The following is a 19,072-nucleotide window of genomic DNA, read 5'->3' on the forward strand; positions in this document are numbered from 1 at the left end:
AACACCAGAGACTGTATGTAGGCCACTACATACACATCACATTAGTTCAAACTAGTCAAGTCAAACTATTTAAATAGTTTTGTCTCTCTGCAACATTCAACCGCTAAAGAAATCTGCATCAGCCACTAAACAATTGCTCTATGAAACCAGTAATGTTGACTAAAAGGTTCAAGTCAAAAGCAAACAGTGAACAACAAACCCAACAAAGGATTCATCCTTCATCTAATTAGCTCATGAAGCCTTCAGTGAATTCCCACCCGAATGCTCAGCCAGGCACACAAGCTCGAAAAGGTTAAAGGTGTCATTCACATTTCACGTTTCAGTGAAAATGTACAACACTGCCAAATACTTTTATCCTCTTTTTGTGTCCATTGTTCCTCTTTAGCAAAAATATTTGCACAAACCCACTTTAAGTTAAGGCATCTCTCTGAAAAACAACGACAATGAACAAGTTTCTCGGTGTGGGGAATGTTCAAATTACTACATCATATCTTCATTGACAGTTGATCATTGTCGACAGATCCAAAAACAACCCCACTGGAGCTGGTGTCATCAGGTTAAACATACATAATAATTGAATTTATATATTGATACATGTCTGTATTTCAACCAAAACAGCCCCAAGGATGGATTTAACTACTGTAAAAATACTGTGATAATTTTCACATTACAGGATTTACGTGAGCCATGGATCTCAATTAAGACTAAACAGTTTGAGGATACATGTGATCCATTTACAAGGTCAGCCACATAGGCCTCCTAGAATCCAGCCTATCGTTTTTTATTAATTGTTTTTTGTAACTGTAATACTTACTATGTCTTATACTGAGAACATTAGTGTACAGTGTAATCAAAGTATTGTTGGCTCTTTTCCCTATATGTTTTTTTTTTAGGAATTTCTTATATTTTTCTCAGATTTCTATCAGACCTCCATTATTGTACCTTTGCGTTATTAGTAAGCATTGTAAGGGATCAGGATATAACGAGCCAAAGTAGCCAGGTTCAATGCAGCTGAGTTTCAACGGATTTCATTAAACAGATATAAGCGTCCATACTAAAAACATCTCAATGAACAAAAAAGAAAATCACAGAAAAAGGAATTCAAAATCTGCACGGTTTTATATTGAAGTAATTGTCCAATCTTTAAAAGTTGTTTAAGTTTTCTTCATACAGTTTACAGTTACAATTACACTCAGGTTGCATTGAGAGAGGCTCATTTTTTACAAAACAACAATGTTTTTTGTGATAGTTTCTAATTTATTTAGATGGTCACTTGACACTTCAAATACCCGCATGTATGTTTTGACAGGATAATCTTTGCTCTTTGGTGAAACAGGACCCATGGCCTGAAACTGCCTGTGTTTATTGTTGATATTTTAAATTAATGTTGACTTCTTGGCCTGACCTCTCCTAGAAAAGCTTAATAACTCAATGAGACTTTCACCTGGTAAAGCAAAGGTTAATAGAAATACACAGTGAATACTTCTATGTGTTGCACTGCTCGACTTGCTTTCACTAAGAAATGAAGGTTATTTCACAGATTATGTTTAAGATTGATAATAATGCCCAGAAAGCAAAAAGAAACAACAATTAAAGAACTCTTTAACTTTAACATGAAGAAACAATTAACGTGATTCCAGGATGACGAATGAATCAATCTGCTGTTTTCTCCCCCCTTCCTGTTCTGCACATCTTTCCCGTCTCATTTGGCACTTCCACAGTCTTTGCTGATCTCCTCTCCATTTTCTCATCTCGTCAGTGCAGAGCAGCAGTGAGCTCAACACATCTGTCAGCAGCTCAACTCTGTGTCATGCTCCTCCTCCCTACTTCTCTTCATCTTTTCCTCCTCTGTCTGTCCTCCCCATCTTCCTCCCCTGCAACTCTTCAAGTCAATCAAATTCACAGGAGGAACAGAAAAAAACAGTGAAAGCAGGCTATAATCTCTGAGATAAAAAAAGAGAGTTAAACGTCAAGGACGAAAACCACCCGGGAAAGTCACATATTTGCCTCGTACGGTATATTTTAACTGACCAGTTTTTTCCTCTCCCAAACCAAAAATGTAGCATGTAATATGTCTTAGCTTTAAATCTTACACACACCACCTCTGCTATCTATCACCAGTGAAGCTTACCAGATGGAGAAAAATCCACCAGATCCAGGATTTGTAAATCCCTGGGTTAGGTCATGTAGTAATTAATAACTGTTGACTTTGCAGCAATTTCAAAACCGCAGATTCCTGTGAAGGGTTTTGCTTCTCTGTGTTTCTTCAGTGTTTCTTTTCTCAGACTTCTTTTCCTTTGAACCCCTATTTCAATCTTCAGCACTACAATCCAAAAAAGTTATGTGACAATGTTTTCATTATTAAAGGGGAACTATGCAGTATTTTTTTTCTTAATTTACCTTAACTGAACAGCTTAAGAGTCATTGGAATGGTTATATGACTTCTTTTTTTTTAGTTGAACGGGGGTAGTCTCGCTCCATCCTAGCGCCTGTGAGCAGAAAAAACACTTTTGCAACAGGCCAGAAAGTATCGCGTGATGTCAGGTCTCACGATCTAACGAATTGCTACATGGCACTGCACACATACGGCCATTTAGGAACTGGCTAACAAGGTAGCAATGGAGTTTTTCACACTATCATCATGGCTGAGCCGGCAAAAAAGAAGCAGAAAGCTAGGAAAGCATTGTCGGAGGGACAGAGAAAGAGGAGATGGCAGACTGACCGAGCGAGGAGTCAGACAAAAGTAAACAGAGGAGCTGTCAAATGTTGATTCCGAAGCTGAAGGGGGAGCTCTATAGAGAAACCTGCGAGCAAAAAGCGAATGAAAATGGCCAAAACTGCATAGCGCCCCTTTATTGATCCTATGATGGTCTAAACAATCAATGCATGTGGGGGGGGGGGGGAGCAAGGCAATTACAGAACATGGGTAGATTAAAAAAAACCCAATCTGTCATTTCTTTACTCTAACTGTATTTGTAGTTCATAAAAGTGATGTTCAAATGACTATGGAATCTAGCAAAGTAACAATGGCATTGTCATATTAATAAATGCTTGTTAGCTATCCATCATTCAGTGATAAATTGCAAAAACTGAATTGGACTTGAAACCAGTTAATTAAATCTATATTGTTGTCAACACGTGGTCTCTGGTAGGGCTTTGCCTGGTAAAACCCACTTCCACACAGGAAGTGATGTGCTCCATGTTCCTAGCCACATCAATACATGTTTCCTTGGAATGAAGAGAGGAAGAGTTGGATTGGCAGCCCAGGCAGCGATGGATTACTGTACAGCCCTATTGGACGAAGGCCCACAAATGGTTAGGGGCTCCTTTTTTTATATAAACCATGTATCACATGACTACATGTAGAGTGAAAGTGGCTGCTCGTAGTGACAGCATACAAAGCCTAACCATCTCTCTGCACCTTCCCTTCTTGTTTTGTCTTTACTTCCTGCAACTTCACTGTTTTGGTTCACTTGCTCTCATTAACGCTGTTTCTAGCAGCAGAAGGCTGGGGTAACAAAGCGAACACTCAGCAGAAACCCACTGTACACTAGCTGCTCAGCACCAAATGGCAGACAGACAAAGTTTGCGACTATGTAGTGAATAAGTGGAACATTTAGCAGCTATAGAGTCTGATGTTTCCTCAGGAGTTGGTGAAAACCAAACTCAAATAGTGAATATTTGCACCTAAACTCCAAACGAATGCTAATGTTGCTCCTTGTCCGCTGGAGGTGTAAATTGGTAAATTGGTATTTGCTAACTCAATAGCCATATCAATGTTTTACTGTGTGAATGTTGTCGGCTTAAAAATAAATGAAAACGGCTTAAACATGTCTGTCGGAGGTTTAAAGAGCCAAGTCGACAGTAAGGATGTCCTGGATGAGCCTGCGTCGTGACACCCACAAATACTCATTGGACAGTATGAGGATTTTTTCACAGTCAGGTAGTCTCTAATAAAAGCAGTGCAAGAACACCAAGCAAAGGCAGAAAAAAACATGTGGCTGAAAACCTGACGCATATGCAGAATATCTTTTTAAGTTGTCTATTATCATCTTATTCTGTTCACACGTCCTGCCCAGTGCCCCATCCTTTCAACAGTGGTTTTCTTTCACGATCTTCTTCCCCTAAATGAGTCAGAGAGGGAGAGAGAGATGCCAGGCCTTCACACCCTCCATCTGCACGCACTGCTTGTCCATCTGTCATCCACCCAGACGGACACGTTGACAGATGAAATGCCGACTGCAGCTCTCACAATCGAAGGGCTGCAATTATTTAGAGGACGTTCGTTTAAAGACAGTCCCATGGTACTGTGAGGTATTGTGCTGGACTGGAATGTCTTTCTGTGATGTGACAGAGAGAGGCAGAAAATTGGTTGACAGATGCTCAGAGATAAACATCTTGTCTTACAGATACTGTCAAAATGTATCATCTCGCTTGGTTAGATTACATTTTAAGAACAAAGACAATAAATAATCCATATATTTACCTTTTCTTTTAATGGCACCAATACAATGATTACAATTGGAGAAAACTAACTTTTAACCTAAATGACAATGACTGTACAAGATTGTCTATACCAAGATAATCGATAAAATTTTGTATATTCCGTCAGCATGTATAAATACAGTATATTACAATGACATGAACATGGTATTTGCTTCATAGCTTACATTACTACCATAACACAAAATCCACTCATGCAGTATAATGCCCAATTATATGAAAAACACGTTTAAAAGAAAATAAATTAGAAAGACACTTTCTTTTTGAATCTTGAGACAATTTACAATGTTTAGTGGGCCAATGTGTTGCTAGACCTACTTTGTGGTCCAAAGTATTCTCTCTAAATTATCTACCACTTACTATAGTTTCAACACTAATGTCATTCCATGTACATGCTTGTGGTAAGTGCACATACACAGTCTGTCTACTGGCAGTCCATTAGCTTTAATACAATACAACTTGAGGTTTGAAATGTGTGAAATGAATGAATGAAATGAGTGAAAAAGTTAACTGATCTGACAACAGTTTTTCACAGAAAAACAGAGCATTAATTGTGGAAAATGTCACGGTTTGGAAACATTTCCACCCCTCCAACATTGAAAGAAAAACTTTACAATTAAAGAATAAACTCAAGCTGCTCAGGGTGACTTTTTCAACAGATGTTTTTAAATACAGAAGATGGAAGGACAAAGAATATTACACAGGAAGAAGACCTATCTTCAGTTAAAGGCTTTAGTAAGGAAAATCATTTTGATACATCCTTATTCTTGCTGTTCTGATGTACTTTAACATTTAATAATTTTAATGTTATACTGTATGTTGTTTAGTTGTTATACAGGTAAGGAGAGAGGGAACTATGCTGGAACGATGAACAAGAATCATACTGTATATCTGAAGCCTGAATGTTTTATAGCCTACAACTTCTTAAAAGTCTTGTCATTCAGTAGTGAAATAATACAAAGGACTTCACAGGTTTGAAACAAAATGAAAGCAAAGAAAGAAACTAAACGCCTGAACAGGACTTAATTTCAAAGCGTTTCAGGACAATGATAACATACCAGTGAGTTTTATAAAAAATGGGCATATAAGAAATTTCAATGTGTATATTTGTTCATTTTACTACTTGAGTTTAAAGATTTGTGTGCAAAAATGCATGATTAAGAACGTCCACATGTGTAACTAAAGTTAATTATAATACATCACTTCCCGTCTCACTGTTTTTGTCCTGAAAAAGGTCTGCAAAGAGATACTCACTTGTGCAATAAACTACATGACAAGCTTTATTTTTGTTTACATTTTTTTTTATATTTCAAATATATATTTCTTTTATTTTTAAACATCTTTGGAAAAGTCAAAGTCACCGCTCTGTTTCAACTGAAAACGTTAAGTGTGTCGTTCAGAGAGTGCTGTATTGTAAAGCAGCTGAAATTTAAATCTTATCTTAGCATATCATTTTACACAGTTTTAATATAGTGGTCAGATTTATGAGCACACACAAGAACAACAAGATGGAGACCTGAGCGAGCCAAAGAAAGTCTGCTGTTGTTTTGAAGCTGGTTTCTAATGAAGTTTGGGTCACCTACCAGGAGCAGTGAAAGCATAAATACAGTGATACAATGAGAGAAAAAGAACAACTAACAGTCATTCAAATACAATACAACAAACCAAGAAACAAGAGAACACACACAAGAAAAAAGCCAAAAGGAATGAAAACATGTGTGGAGGTGTAACATTGTTGGGTAGGGGCTTTTAAAGGGCCTTAACATGAGACTGAATTGTAATCAAATAGCATGAAATACTTATAACCCACCTGTAAATGCATTTAAAACAGATTTGTAGATGTCATTATTGAAAACAAGTCTTAAGGATGTCAATCAGTTGTTTTCAATAATCTGCAGACGAGTGAATCGAAAGACAAAACCCAATTTCCCAGTCATATCTTTAAATGTATCAAGGAATTATTATAATGAATTGCCATTGTACAGCACAGAGACCAGTTTATGTACTGCTGTAGTAATCAGCGCAAGGTTCTGGAGCATATATATAGCTCTACATTTTTGTGATATTGGTATCTGTTTTAGTTTAATCTGCATACCATTATTTAACCTTTTTAGCATCTAAACTGCAGGTTTGAAGGCAGCCCTATGTCCAAAACATTTCCTCTTCAGATAAAAACAAGAGACAATAGATGAGTCCCTTTGCTTTGTGGCAAACCATGTGTGGAGAACAGAGCACATGCAAAGCCTGTTCCATTACACTTGAGGTCATAGTGTGAGGTGCTTTGAGACGAAGAGTTGTGGACTTTAAGTTGAAGCGCTGAAGTTCCTCTCTTTTAAGCCCCTTTGAATCTCATAACAGATTAACAAGAGTCTGTGACATATCCAATGATCCAACAGTCATCCACCAAATCTGTACAAAATTCTCATAAGGCACTATTTTACACTGAGGCATTGTTGATGATCCCTTTGCGCTGTTGGTTTAAGAGGTGTTGACATCAGAAGAACTGAAATCCTTCATCCCTCTCTTCTCAGCAAGCACCAAACAAAGCTGAAAAGGCTACAACGCAAAACAAGAAATGTCAATTTGCTCCAGGAACTTAAAGGTCCCATGGCATGAAAATTTCACTTTATGAGGTTTTTTATTATTAATATGTGTTCCCCCAGCCTGCCTATGGTCTTCCAGTGGCTAGAAAGGGTGATAGGTGTAAACCGAGCCCTGGGTATCCTGCTCCACCTTTGAGAAAATGAAAGCTCAGATGAGCCGAGCTGGAATTCCAGGTTACCTCCCCTTTCTCTGCTTTGCCTGCCCAGAGAATTTGCACCCATGAGAGAGCGACATCATGGCTTTCAAACGAGCAAAGGGGCCGTTGGTCAAGCCCCCGCCATCTCCTCCTCAATAGCTCAATCAGAAATGGCACATCCTAAGGAAAGCTCATTGTGGGACTGGCTCTAGTGGCTGTAATTCTGCACCAAGGCTGAATTTTGGGAAATAGTCTTTAGATATGGTATTAGGGGACCACTAAGGTCCATATAAAAGCATCCAAAGAGCACCATGTCACCTTTAAGGGGCGGAAATGGTCAGTGGAGTGGAGATCTAATGATTGATTCTACAACTGCCTGCTATAAACATTGTACAACGCGAAATCCATGCAACCCAGTTGTCATCCACTCTTTTTCACACAGTACCCTGACAGCAGCTGGACCTTTCTCATAACGTTTGGCGGCCCAGCAGAAGCAAAACCTAGCAGCCCTCATCCTTGCAGAGGGTATTGATATAGTGGGAGTTTGCCTTAGTTTATGTTTCTAATGGCTCAGTTGGGCTGATGCCTGAAATATACTCTGAAATAAAGCTATTACATTACATACATGCAAAATTGTTCTTTATAGATTACCCAGGATGAAGTAGCGTGCTAAATATTATCTAACTGTCTTTCACTACATACACGAGTAGCTATAGTTTTGGATGAGCTGTTTTGACCGTTATTGAGGAGGTTGTGATTGTGTTCAAAGTTAAAGAACAGATAAAGTTACCTTGAAACTGCAGTGTATTGTTACTTCACTGAAGCCTATGAGCAAAAAAATAAGAGATTGAAAAATCTACAGAAAAGATTTGTATATAACAAGAGCTTTGAATAAAACATGTTTTGGGATTTTTCTCTCATAGATTTCACTGGGTTGGCTAAAAATACAGATACAGATCTTTCTTTACATTCTTCATTGTTTGTGTCTTGAATAAGTGTGTTTACACAATAACGTGGCTGCAGCAGAATGCAGCAGTTGCGTAACTCCATGTTTCTGAATATGAATCGGCAAAGTGTCTTGTGTGTGGCTTTCCTTGTTCATTGCAGTGTATGTCAGCAGCTAGTATGGACTGTTGTGAATAAGTCTGCATGCACAGGGACATGCTCATGTAACAATTGAATGTGAAACACCAAAGCATGCTAACACTGGTAGTGAATGTGCTGGTGCTGGTGCACTTTCCCGTCTACGTGAGAATGTGTGTGTGTGTGTATATCCGTGTAGATCTTCGGGTAGACCTTGGGAACCAATCCACCTCCCTGAGCTAAGAGCAACTGCTGCTGGGCAACGTAGTCTTCATATGAAAGACAATCTTTATCTCCGTTGGCCGTTTGAGAATGCAGCGCTGGGCCTGCACGGTCACGACTGGCTGCCGGTGGACGCTGGGCAGGTGGAAGAGCAGAGGAAGGTGAAGAGGAGCAGCTTCGTTTTGATTGGCAGAACCAGAGGAGGGCAGTGCCTAAGATGAAGGCAACTCCTGCTGGTATTCCAATAATGACGGGCCAAGGGAGGCTCGGGGATGTTGCTGTGAGGACAACGTTGTTTTGGGGCTTCAGATCTGCAAAAGAGCAAGAGGAAATATGTCAAAAAATATGACGGAAGACTCATTACACTCCATTTCCATCTTTAGTCTGACATTGCCTTCACTCTTAACAATTTGCATGGGGTAGGGAGGTTCAATTTTCTCTATCCGAACATATCTGCCTGACTCCAATGTAATTTTAAGCCGGGCCTATAAGAGTGGACAAATATGATGTTGTGCAATATTGAGAATGCTTGGCAAGGCTTGAATAGCAACAGCTTGATAACAGTGGTAGTCCTGCCCGTGAAGCTGATTGGCTAACCGTTAGTCCCCCCGCAGCGCTACATTGGATTGACTGTTAACAGAGAAACTGGTATTAGCACCTGCACCAGTAGCAAAACAACTATATCGATTAACTGCCTCCAATCAAACCTGCTGGTCAAGTATATAAATCTCTTGAATATATAACCAGAGAGATAATTACATTGGATCATTTAGCACTCTTTGTTTGTGTGTGTGTATGTATGTTAGCTTCTCTACATTTTGTCGTCTAACCTGGTAGCACAGTCAAGTAGGCACTCCTGAAGCTGTAGCCCATAGTATTGGCTCCAAGGCAGATGTACATGCCGGCATCCTCCTCCTTGGCTCTGGTTATTAGCAGCTTGTTAAGGTAGGATCCGTCAGGACGCGACCAAACCTCCCCTGTAGGCAGGACCACAAAGCGGTGGTCTCCAACCTTTGAATAAAATCATAAAACGTTTATTGATCAGTTCAGTCAAATCCTACTAGTTAATTTGCCTCAGAGATCCGTGTTTACATGTAGCAGTGTGTTTGTTTTTACCTCTATGGTGGAGTTAAATTTGTTCTCATCACCAAGTTCGACTCTTTTAAGCCACTGAATAACCGGCTTGACATCGCTGCGGACTTTACACTGGAAAGATGTGGTTCCTCCGTAGTCCACGGTGGTGTTGACAGGGTGAGTGCCAGTCAGAATTGGTTTGGAGTTGGTACGCTCTGAAGAAAGAGACAAACACATACACAGAATGATAAAGCTGTTACATTTTATTTCAGTTCAAAGTGTCAATAGAAGAAATAGCTTGATTGCTGTATGTTGTGAACTTTGTAAACCCAACAACCCTGAGAGAATATGATATGGTTTGCAAGCATTATTTGAACAGTATTTGCTGTATTCAGCACCACATCCCCTCTCTCTGCTGAAGGTACACAAACAGATCCCTTATCTTCAGCTCCTGCCTTTTCTTTCTCAGTTTATACAGCAGAATAAACACACCTGCCAGAGACTATCGAATGTCTTTTTAGTATCTGTTAAAACGATCTCACAAGAACGTAACCCAACAAAATTAACTTGCAGGTGTATTTCACTTTCAAAATATGTTTAAGACTCTAAGAAGACTTTGCATTGCTAGCTTCCTTTTCTTTGTTGCTTCTAATGCATTTGCAGTGTTACAGACACAGGATTTCCTAAGGACTCAGGGTGCTATAAATTAAATTATTTAAACCATAAATATGCTAATGTATGACATCTGGTAAGCATGGCTACCTACAATGAAATGCAAAAGACCCACATCATTGCCAGAACGCAGCTAACATATGGAAAGAAAAGTTTTTAAAAAAGTTGCGTAAAATCTTTGGACATTCATTTTTCTTTAACGCTGTAAGGCAATGATCAAGAGGGATGCCAAATGGTGCAGGGGTAACAAGCATTTAATGTATCTCAAAATCATTTTAATCCCAGCTTTAAAATGGATGTTCTAAGTGCTCATCAAGCATGTGCAAACCAATGCCAACTAGATAAATGATCATATTTACTACACTCTATTATCTCTACTTATGGATTATATATGTTTTGTGAGAGCTTTACTGAGTTTCTGTCTGGTACTCCTTTTTCCCCCAATTTTCCCAGCCATGAATGACATCTGAGTGAATCTCTACTGAGAGAGAAAATGTCACATTTTACATAAGTGAGCAGTGGTTTGACTTTCCTTCCTGTGTGTGTGTGTATGTGTGTGTGTGTGTGTGTGTGTGTGTGTGTGTTTGTGTCTTCAGGAAAGACTACAGCTGTACTTTAATGTACAACAGATGTGGCGAGTAAAGCGAGGAGCTGGTCTGAGCTATCACAGTCAGATTCTAACAAATTCAGCTCGACCAAACAGCTTAACATTAAATCATCCAGCGTCAAAACAGCTTTTGTAGCCTTCCAACAAGATAATACATCAGAAAACACTCACAAATCATCATAACACACATTCGGCACTAAACAGTAAAACTAGACCTTTTTTAGACTAGACCTTTTTTAGGAAATTGCAGTTGGCTCACTTTCCAGACTGAAAAACTTGCTCAACATTCCTCTCTTGACTGGTGTTTGCTGACAGGGCTGGTGGTGATCAATAAATTCCACTGAAGTAAAAGGAGGCTTTTAAAAGCTATTTTAAACATTTAAACTTGGTGCAACTCATTGGCCAGCACACTGATGGATGTGGCCACTGTGGCTCTACTTTGCAACCAGCCACAATGAATAAAAATAATTTTAACATTTTGGTTGATACCCTGTTCAAATATTTTAATCCGTATCCATAACACTACCCCTACACCTAATACTCACCATAACACCAGATACGGACTGGTTTTCGGTAAAACTGCACATTTTAGAGTGGTCTTTTATTGTGGCCAGCCTAAGGCCCACCTGTGCAATAATCATGCTGTCTAATCAGCATCTTGATATGCCACACCTACGAGGTGGATGGATTATCTCGCCAAAGGAAAAGTGTTCACTAGCACTGATTTAGACAGTTTTGTGAACACTATACTGTAGTTCTTTGAGTTCAGCTCATGAAAAATGAGGGCAAAAACAAAAGTGTTGCGTTTATAATTTTGTTCAGGAGATATATATATATATATATATATATATATATATAAGCATTACCGCTTATTTTATCCTTGTATGGAAATTCTCTGCTATTTTATGGAGGTTGGTGGAACATGTGGAGGTGGCATTGATTTTTACTGTTGTGCTGGGATGGGACAATTCAACTGGGCAGGTTCTTCCTAACAGTAAGCTTCAACCAATTTTAATCAAAGAAAAAAACTTTGATAACTGATTTATCTATTTGAGGTTGAGCATCCAGTTAATTAGCGACTCACGTATGACTTCCACTTTGTAGGTGGCGTTGATCTCTCCTGCTCTGTTGGACACGTGGCAGGTGTACTTCCCGCTGTGCTTTGGCATCAGGTTCTTTAGACTCAGAGTCCACTTCTTCTTCTTTCCTTCCCCTTCTCCTCCTCCTTCAGCGTCCTCATCCACCAGCGGCCGACTGTCCTTGAGCCAGACAATGTCGGGGCGAGGATTACCGCTCGCTGTACACTTCAGACGCACTGAGCTGCCCACTGGACGAGCGATGACGCGCTTCCTCATCTTTGACGGCTGGGTGAAACGTGGACGTACTGTAAGTGAAGAAAAGGGAGAATTGCAACTGTAATTAGAAAGAGATCTAGTATTGGAAAACAAGTGTTTTGCTATTGGCTGCTGGTTGAATATGGGGGCTTAATGTTGCTTTGGATAAAACTCAAAATGCAAATTTGAAAAGATAAATAACATTTTTCTCACTCTCAGTAAGCCACAGATAGAAAAAAAGAAAAGGAGTGAACAAAGGAAGTTATTACATAGAAGAGATAAACGGCTCATGAAGAAGTTTTATATTTACAAGCAGTGATCTGTTCTTCAAACCAGTGGAAAGAGAACAGATTGGGCAAAGAGTATTATAAGAGTCTTTTATGAGAAGTAAAGCGCTATCAATGCTACGTAATCTGAAGAGACCTAGGCACAAAGGGAGGGTTCTGAGCTATCTCTTTACCTCCAGTAAAGTAACCATATCTACTCTCTCATCTTTAAGGTTTTCTTTGCATTTTTACTCTTAAAGCCCTACAGCTAATCAACAGTACTGTCCACCTCATACCTATTTGGGAATGGAAAATACCAACTTTACCTTTATATTAGATAAAATTCACATTATTTTTCTATCTCTTTTAAATAAGTATGAAAGTAGAGAATGAGAACTACAGTTTGGATATACATACATTAAATTTCCTCCAGATGTCAGGATGGAGCACTTTGCATTCTCCAAAAGCTTCTCTGGAGCTGTTCTAAACTCTCTTGTTGCATGTTTGTTTGGCTTTTTGAACTGTGTGTTGTTGTTTCCTTGTTGCTCAATCTGACATTTTATTGGTTAAACCCCTGTTTATGCATGCAGACATCTGCAGCAACTAATGTGATAACAAATTCATGTTCCGTCCCATGAATACTGTGCACAGGTGTGTAACCTTTGACAACAAATTGATGTCTGGTGTGAAAAAATCTTTTTGTTACAATGTACTGACATCTTTTTCCACAAACTGTTAAACAAGAAAATGAATTAGGAAACAATTGAATCAGCTCAATCTGCAAAAAATTGAATTTTTAGGATTGAATGTGTGACTTGGTAAGATGCACGTTTTTCTTGCTGTGTAAGGAGCGTCCGACAGGCTGAGGTCATCGCTACAGGCAGTGCCAAGAATTCCATGTTGTGCTATAACATCATATGGCAGCGTGCCTCTCAGTATATACAACCTAATTTGCTGTAATAAACCTAATTGTTTGTTTAAGAAAATGTTTGAATCACTTCCTCTTCTCTCTGACACAAAAGACTCACATGACCGGGAACCACAAACACATGCATAAACAATTCAATTCAATTTTCAATTCAATTTTATTTATAGTATCAATTCATAACAAGAGTTATCTCAAGACACTTTACAGACCACACTCCAAAATTTACAAGGACCCAACAGTTCTAGTAGTTTCCTCCAGAGCAAGCAACAGTGCGACAGTGGCGAGGAAAAACTTCCTTTTAGGCAGAAACAGTACTTTACACAAATACGTAAACACACCATATTCCTTATTTTCCACGGATTCTGTACCTCTGGCCCCAGGGTTGTATGCCTTTGCTGCTCTTAAAAAGCCACATATTTGGCCTTAAATCATGCATCTATGAGATCACACAGTAAAACCTGCTAGACATCTATGTAACATCACTGCAAATATCCACTCATGAATGCATATCCATGCACAAGTCATAAAAAGCCAGACAGTGACTTAGCATTACACCAAACATCCATCATGCATGCAAATCCTATCCTACAAACCATAAAATGGCCAGTTAACCCAATACACCTATTCAAACATCCCCATCCCTCCACACAGTTGCGTGACTGACCATGCAGTCATTCAAAGTAACATATTTCTCCTTATGACATTCACTTAACCAAACCGAATCCCATGCATCTATTCATACACAAACATCCCTTTTAAAAAAACAAAAGAATTAGCAAGCATGTGAAAGCAAAAAAGCACTATCCAGTAGGGAGGAAGGAGAGGAAATTATTCACTGGAGCGGTTGATTTTACAGCCATCAACCGGGGAGATAATTCACCCTGAAACTACTGCAATTGTGCCTCTTTCTTTGGACACAGTTATTATTCTAGCTCTGAGTAAACAAACAAGGGGAAGAATTATGTGACGGGCTTGCGCGCTAAAATGTGGAGATTTCACTACGGCTAGATCAGTCAGTGGAATATAGTTCTCTGCTGAACGACAGGAAGCTGGGCAGGATGACAGAACAAACATACTCTCCCCCACTCCCACACCCGGTCTGAGAAAAGCTACTGGACTACAGCTGAACCGTGCTCAGACTGAGTCAATAGATCTAACATAGTGGAGAATAAATATAAGACAAGTGATTAATACTGTAGTTTAATGTTTTGGCAATGTCCAACTTTGATGATAAATTAAATTATTCTGCACTGGCTTAGACTAAAATTAATTGAGAAGAGGAGGAAAGAGCCAAGGCAAAGTGCAGCTGATGAGACTGGAAAAAGAACAAACTAGTACTGCAAAGGGCTACTTAAATTAACTGATTTATATTGTCTTAGCCGAACCAAATCAAACAGTAATTAAGGGGAAAACAGATGGACAGAGAAAGAGCAAAGTTAAAATCAAGGTGAGCACATACATACAGACAGACTGACAAATTGCTAAAACACGAAAAAAATGGAGATTGAGAACAAAGAGATCAAGAAAGGTAAGAGATAACAAGAAAGAAAAACAGAGCAAAAAGAATAGCAAGGGCAAGCTAAGGGAGCTGTGATAGAGTAAGGGAAGAAAGGAGAAGGTGAGAGCCAGAACGGGTGAAAGGGCAGGCTTGTTCTGGGTCTCAGGGGCCACTTCAACACCACACTTTACAGTGTAAAAATACTGCTAACCCTCCGACTGACCGCCTTTGATCGGACAGTGTGTCAGAGACACTGCGTCGTCAGACAGGCCTCATTCCAATAAATAAGGACGCTGTGTTTTTTCATGCAGAGCTAAATTCGGTTTGAACGCCGGCCTTAACTAAAGCAGTGAGTGTGCATGTTTGGTTGTGTGTGAGCAGAAAGAGGCAAATAAATAAAGAGAAAGAATGTGTATGAAAAACAAAGAGAGTTAATGTTTGTTGACATTTAAGTGTGAGTGTGCATGGACATTTATGACGGAGAGAGAGAGAGAAGAGAGGGAGAAGGGGAAGGAAAGAGAGTTGGATAAAAGGATAACAAAAGCAAAGAAAGGAGGGTTAGGTTACATGACAGGGGGACCGGGGAGACTTGGGAGGAAGGAATGTGTCCCGCCAAATCACACCTCACACAAATAGACTGCTCTCCACTCTGTCAGAGCCAATTATCTGAGCAAACAACCACCCTGATGATTGTGTATTTGTGTGTCTGTGTGTGGGCCTCACCTTCTCCCCTCTGACAATGTGCAAGGTGTTTATTGCACAATCTGCTACTGTACTTTTTGAAATGTTACACACTCTCAGCTATCTTAAGTGTCACGTCTAGGCTTCCGTCTAATGCTTGTATGCATGTAGTAATGCGATTAAAGAAGCTGTGAGTGGTTACCCAGTTTCCCGGCCAGCTCTGGGGCGTGGTCAGAGTCACCATTAGCCGTCCCTGCTCCACCTCTTGAACTGGAGTCATCTGTTGACATAGAGAAGTAGACAAGAAGCATAATTAGTGAAGCAACAACTTCTGAATTATTGATCATGAGTAATATACAGCATTGCAAGCTCTGATTTTTGTCAATTTTGACAATTGTCTGTGCTGAATTGTCTTGATGAAGTCACATTTTCTACACCCAGTTGTTACTCCAAGTACAATAAACATTAATCCATTGCTCAGTTGGGTATATGTGGTAATAAAAGAAGACACTATAAAACCTCACAAGTGCATGGTAGTTAGGATGGATTATTTAGAAGGATAATTTTTTTTCTGTTTTCTATTAGCATCTGACAGATGCTTTATTAGAAGCAGCTGTTTTGCTTTGGGGTCGTGATGTATGATGGTTTGTAGAACACAAATTCTAGATATCAGTGCTGCTCTCACAAATTGGATGCATATTTTTACAAGTTAGAGAGGTGGTTACGCACAAGCATCACAGTTATCACTTTAACATTTAAAAATATTTAGAATATACAGGTTGTTTTAAGTAAAACCCTCCAACAGTAAAAGTGTAAAAACATAGTGTTAAGAAAAGCTGTGGGAAGTCAGGTAGAAAGGTGAGACTGACGTGTCATAACTTACAGAAAAGAACTCACTTCTGGATTTCTAAAACTTACTTTCCATCCATGACTCTGCCCTCAACACCCCATCATGCATTTCAAATAGTTCAGCACTGGACCAGCTTTGCATTTCTTACCAGAAAACCAAATGACAAATAGCATGATCTGTTTGCCCTCTAGTGTGCCTGAGCCAGAGTCTGGTTGCTACTGCAACTCACTGGTGATGAAAGCTGTGAAATAATGAAAAAAATCTCCTTACATGCCTCTATTCCTCACCCTAAAATTTGTGCCCTAAAATGTTTTTATTTTATTTTTAAAAATGTTCCACATACTACCTTTCAGGGAAAAAGGAAATGGTCCAAAGAACAAATACTATTTTTGAGTACCATCATACTGTAGTTGCCTATATCATACTCCACAGTATCATATTGCTTTACTCTCACGCTGGTGTATCAGTTTCCGTCCCTCAGCATGTCTTCCCACATTGATTATCAAAAAGATACAAACATCTGTCTGAAACTTTTTGCTAGGAACCACTTCAAGATGGAACCAATGTATACGAGGGGCCCTTTAACAGGGAGGTAGGGAGAGCTGATACAGTGCAATATCAGGTCTGTCAAACACGTGGGGGGGGGGGGGGGGGGGGGGGGGGGGAGTTAACTTGGCTTGAACTTGAAGCTTCAACGAAAACCTGATGGTAGTGATGGAAAGAAAGAAATGAACCAAACAGCCTTGGACCACCTGCAGAAAATACTTGAGAGTGAATGCGTAATTGTAAATGGATATGTTTATCGCGCATGTTGGTACATATATACGGATCTGTGTGTGGATTTCAGAAGACCACCTTAAAGCTCAGAGTGTTTAATGCAGCGCCAAATGTCTTTAAAGCATCACTATTTGGGTAATGGAGTGAAATACACATTTGAAATGCAAATACAAGGTATGACCTGCATCCTCAGGGCTGGTATTAATAGCATGCAGGCAGGCTCTGCATGTGTTTGTGTGTATCTTGTGTGTGATATGAATTCCTGTATGGTTATTCAGTGTATGTGCAGGTGCGTGCGTTCTGGCGTTATTTAACTAAGTGGTAACTTGAGGTGTCCTCCTTCCTTCCCTTTGAATCTCCCTTCATCCCCCCCTCTTGCCACATGCATGGCGTGTTCTGAGAAAGGGCAGTGCGTTTGAAGCTGAGCGGCTTGGGGTTCTGGTTTAGCACTCTTAAAAGCTAGCGAACCCTCCCCCAGGCCTGGTACGAGACAGTAAACCTTACTTGGCAGAACTCCTATGGACCAACTCACAGAGGGGGGGCTGGACTGCTTTGCCTGTACATACAGTGCAGCCATACATGCAAAGTATTAAAGTATATCAAAAATGTAAAACATATCTGTAGGCGGAGGCGTATCAGCAACAGGCAACAGAACATCTAATAACACGTGATGTTGCACAGACAACCAGCTGACTCCTCCATTATCATTTCACTCATGAATTGAAGAGGAAGCTTTCATCCAAAGATGTTCAGAGAACAAACTGAATGTGTGTGGTCTTACTAGTAGTGTTATTGGCGTTATTAACACCAGACTCTTGAACACTGCTGAAAAAGCCATTACGTATGTTGTTGTTTTTTTATACCGTCTTGTCCTGAGTTAAACTGTTAAAGTATTGTTCAGTGTGAAACCTGCAAATGGAACTCGACTGTCAGCATATTGGACATCCAGGGTTCATCAACAGGTTCCGCCAGCAGAGTCCATTTCACATTTTTCTTCATTTCTGTTATGTGTGCAAAGTTGTGTGGGGGGGTAGTTTTAATGTTTCACTGTTCGGTTCAAGCTGAACACATACACTCGAAAACATATTCCCTCCCCGCTTCAGCTGTTTTCAATAAACAAAAGGTTTTCTTCTGATCCCGTTCCACCTTCTAATGTTCAGCCAGATACTTTAGCTGGTGATTACAACAACAAATCCTCACACACACACACACACACACACACACACACACACACACACACACACACACACACACACACACACACACACACAAACACACACTGAGATTTGCAAAATACACAACCAAAGATGCTTGTGAGTGTTTCTGTAGTTCCAACAGAGTGATACCTCTCTATCTGATCATGTCACATTCTCCCACTTGATATTTTATGTATATTATCAATGATTTAGGCTTATATACCCAATATTTTTTGGAGGTAACTTTAAGTATTTCATTGAATCTGATTTGGTATTTGGCAGATACCCAAAATTGAAAGACTCAGATCGGAATCAGGGCCAAACATTTCTTATTGGGAAATCCATACATGTCCTTGTCCAGTTACGTTAAAAAATTAAATATATACATGTAGTGTATGCTTTTGGACCACATGAGTCTGATTAATGTTTTTCTCGTCTTTGCTCTTGTCCCAGATGTTTCACCTTGAGTCAGAATTAAACATGGGGAAGCAGTATTCAGTTTCTATGCTCCACATATATGGAACAAACTCCCAGAAAACTGCAGGTCCACTGCAACTCTCAATTCTTTTAAATAAAGGCTGAAGACCTTTCTTTAGATGTTGACTTTCTTTAAATGGTTGTTCATTTCTTTAATGTTTAAT

At 39.5% G+C, this 19,072-nt stretch overlaps 1 protein-coding gene across 1 annotated transcript in view; it reads right to left on the reverse strand.

The window, feature by feature from the left end:
- Positions 1 to 4,475: 4,475 nt before the first annotated feature.
- Positions 4,476 to 19,072, reverse strand: part of LOC116696925 (fibroblast growth factor receptor-like 1) — a 69,472-nt gene continuing 54,875 nt past the window's right edge. Inside the window, exons 4-8 of the mRNA XM_032528187.1 lie at positions 15,811 to 15,888; positions 11,986 to 12,285; positions 9,665 to 9,837; positions 9,379 to 9,559; positions 4,476 to 8,859 (exon numbers count right to left, since the gene is read on the reverse strand). Of these exons, the coding sequence (XP_032384078.1) occupies positions 8,444 to 8,859; positions 9,379 to 9,559; positions 9,665 to 9,837; positions 11,986 to 12,285; positions 15,811 to 15,888 (1,148 nt within the window). The 3' untranslated portion in view covers positions 4,476 to 8,443. The remainder of the gene's footprint in view (positions 8,860 to 9,378; positions 9,560 to 9,664; positions 9,838 to 11,985; positions 12,286 to 15,810; positions 15,889 to 19,072) is intronic.

Source organism: Etheostoma spectabile, chromosome 10, assembly GCF_008692095.1.
Source record: "Etheostoma spectabile isolate EspeVRDwgs_2016 chromosome 10, UIUC_Espe_1.0, whole genome shotgun sequence".
NCBI classification, from domain to species: Eukaryota; Metazoa; Chordata; class Actinopteri; order Perciformes; family Percidae; genus Etheostoma; species Etheostoma spectabile.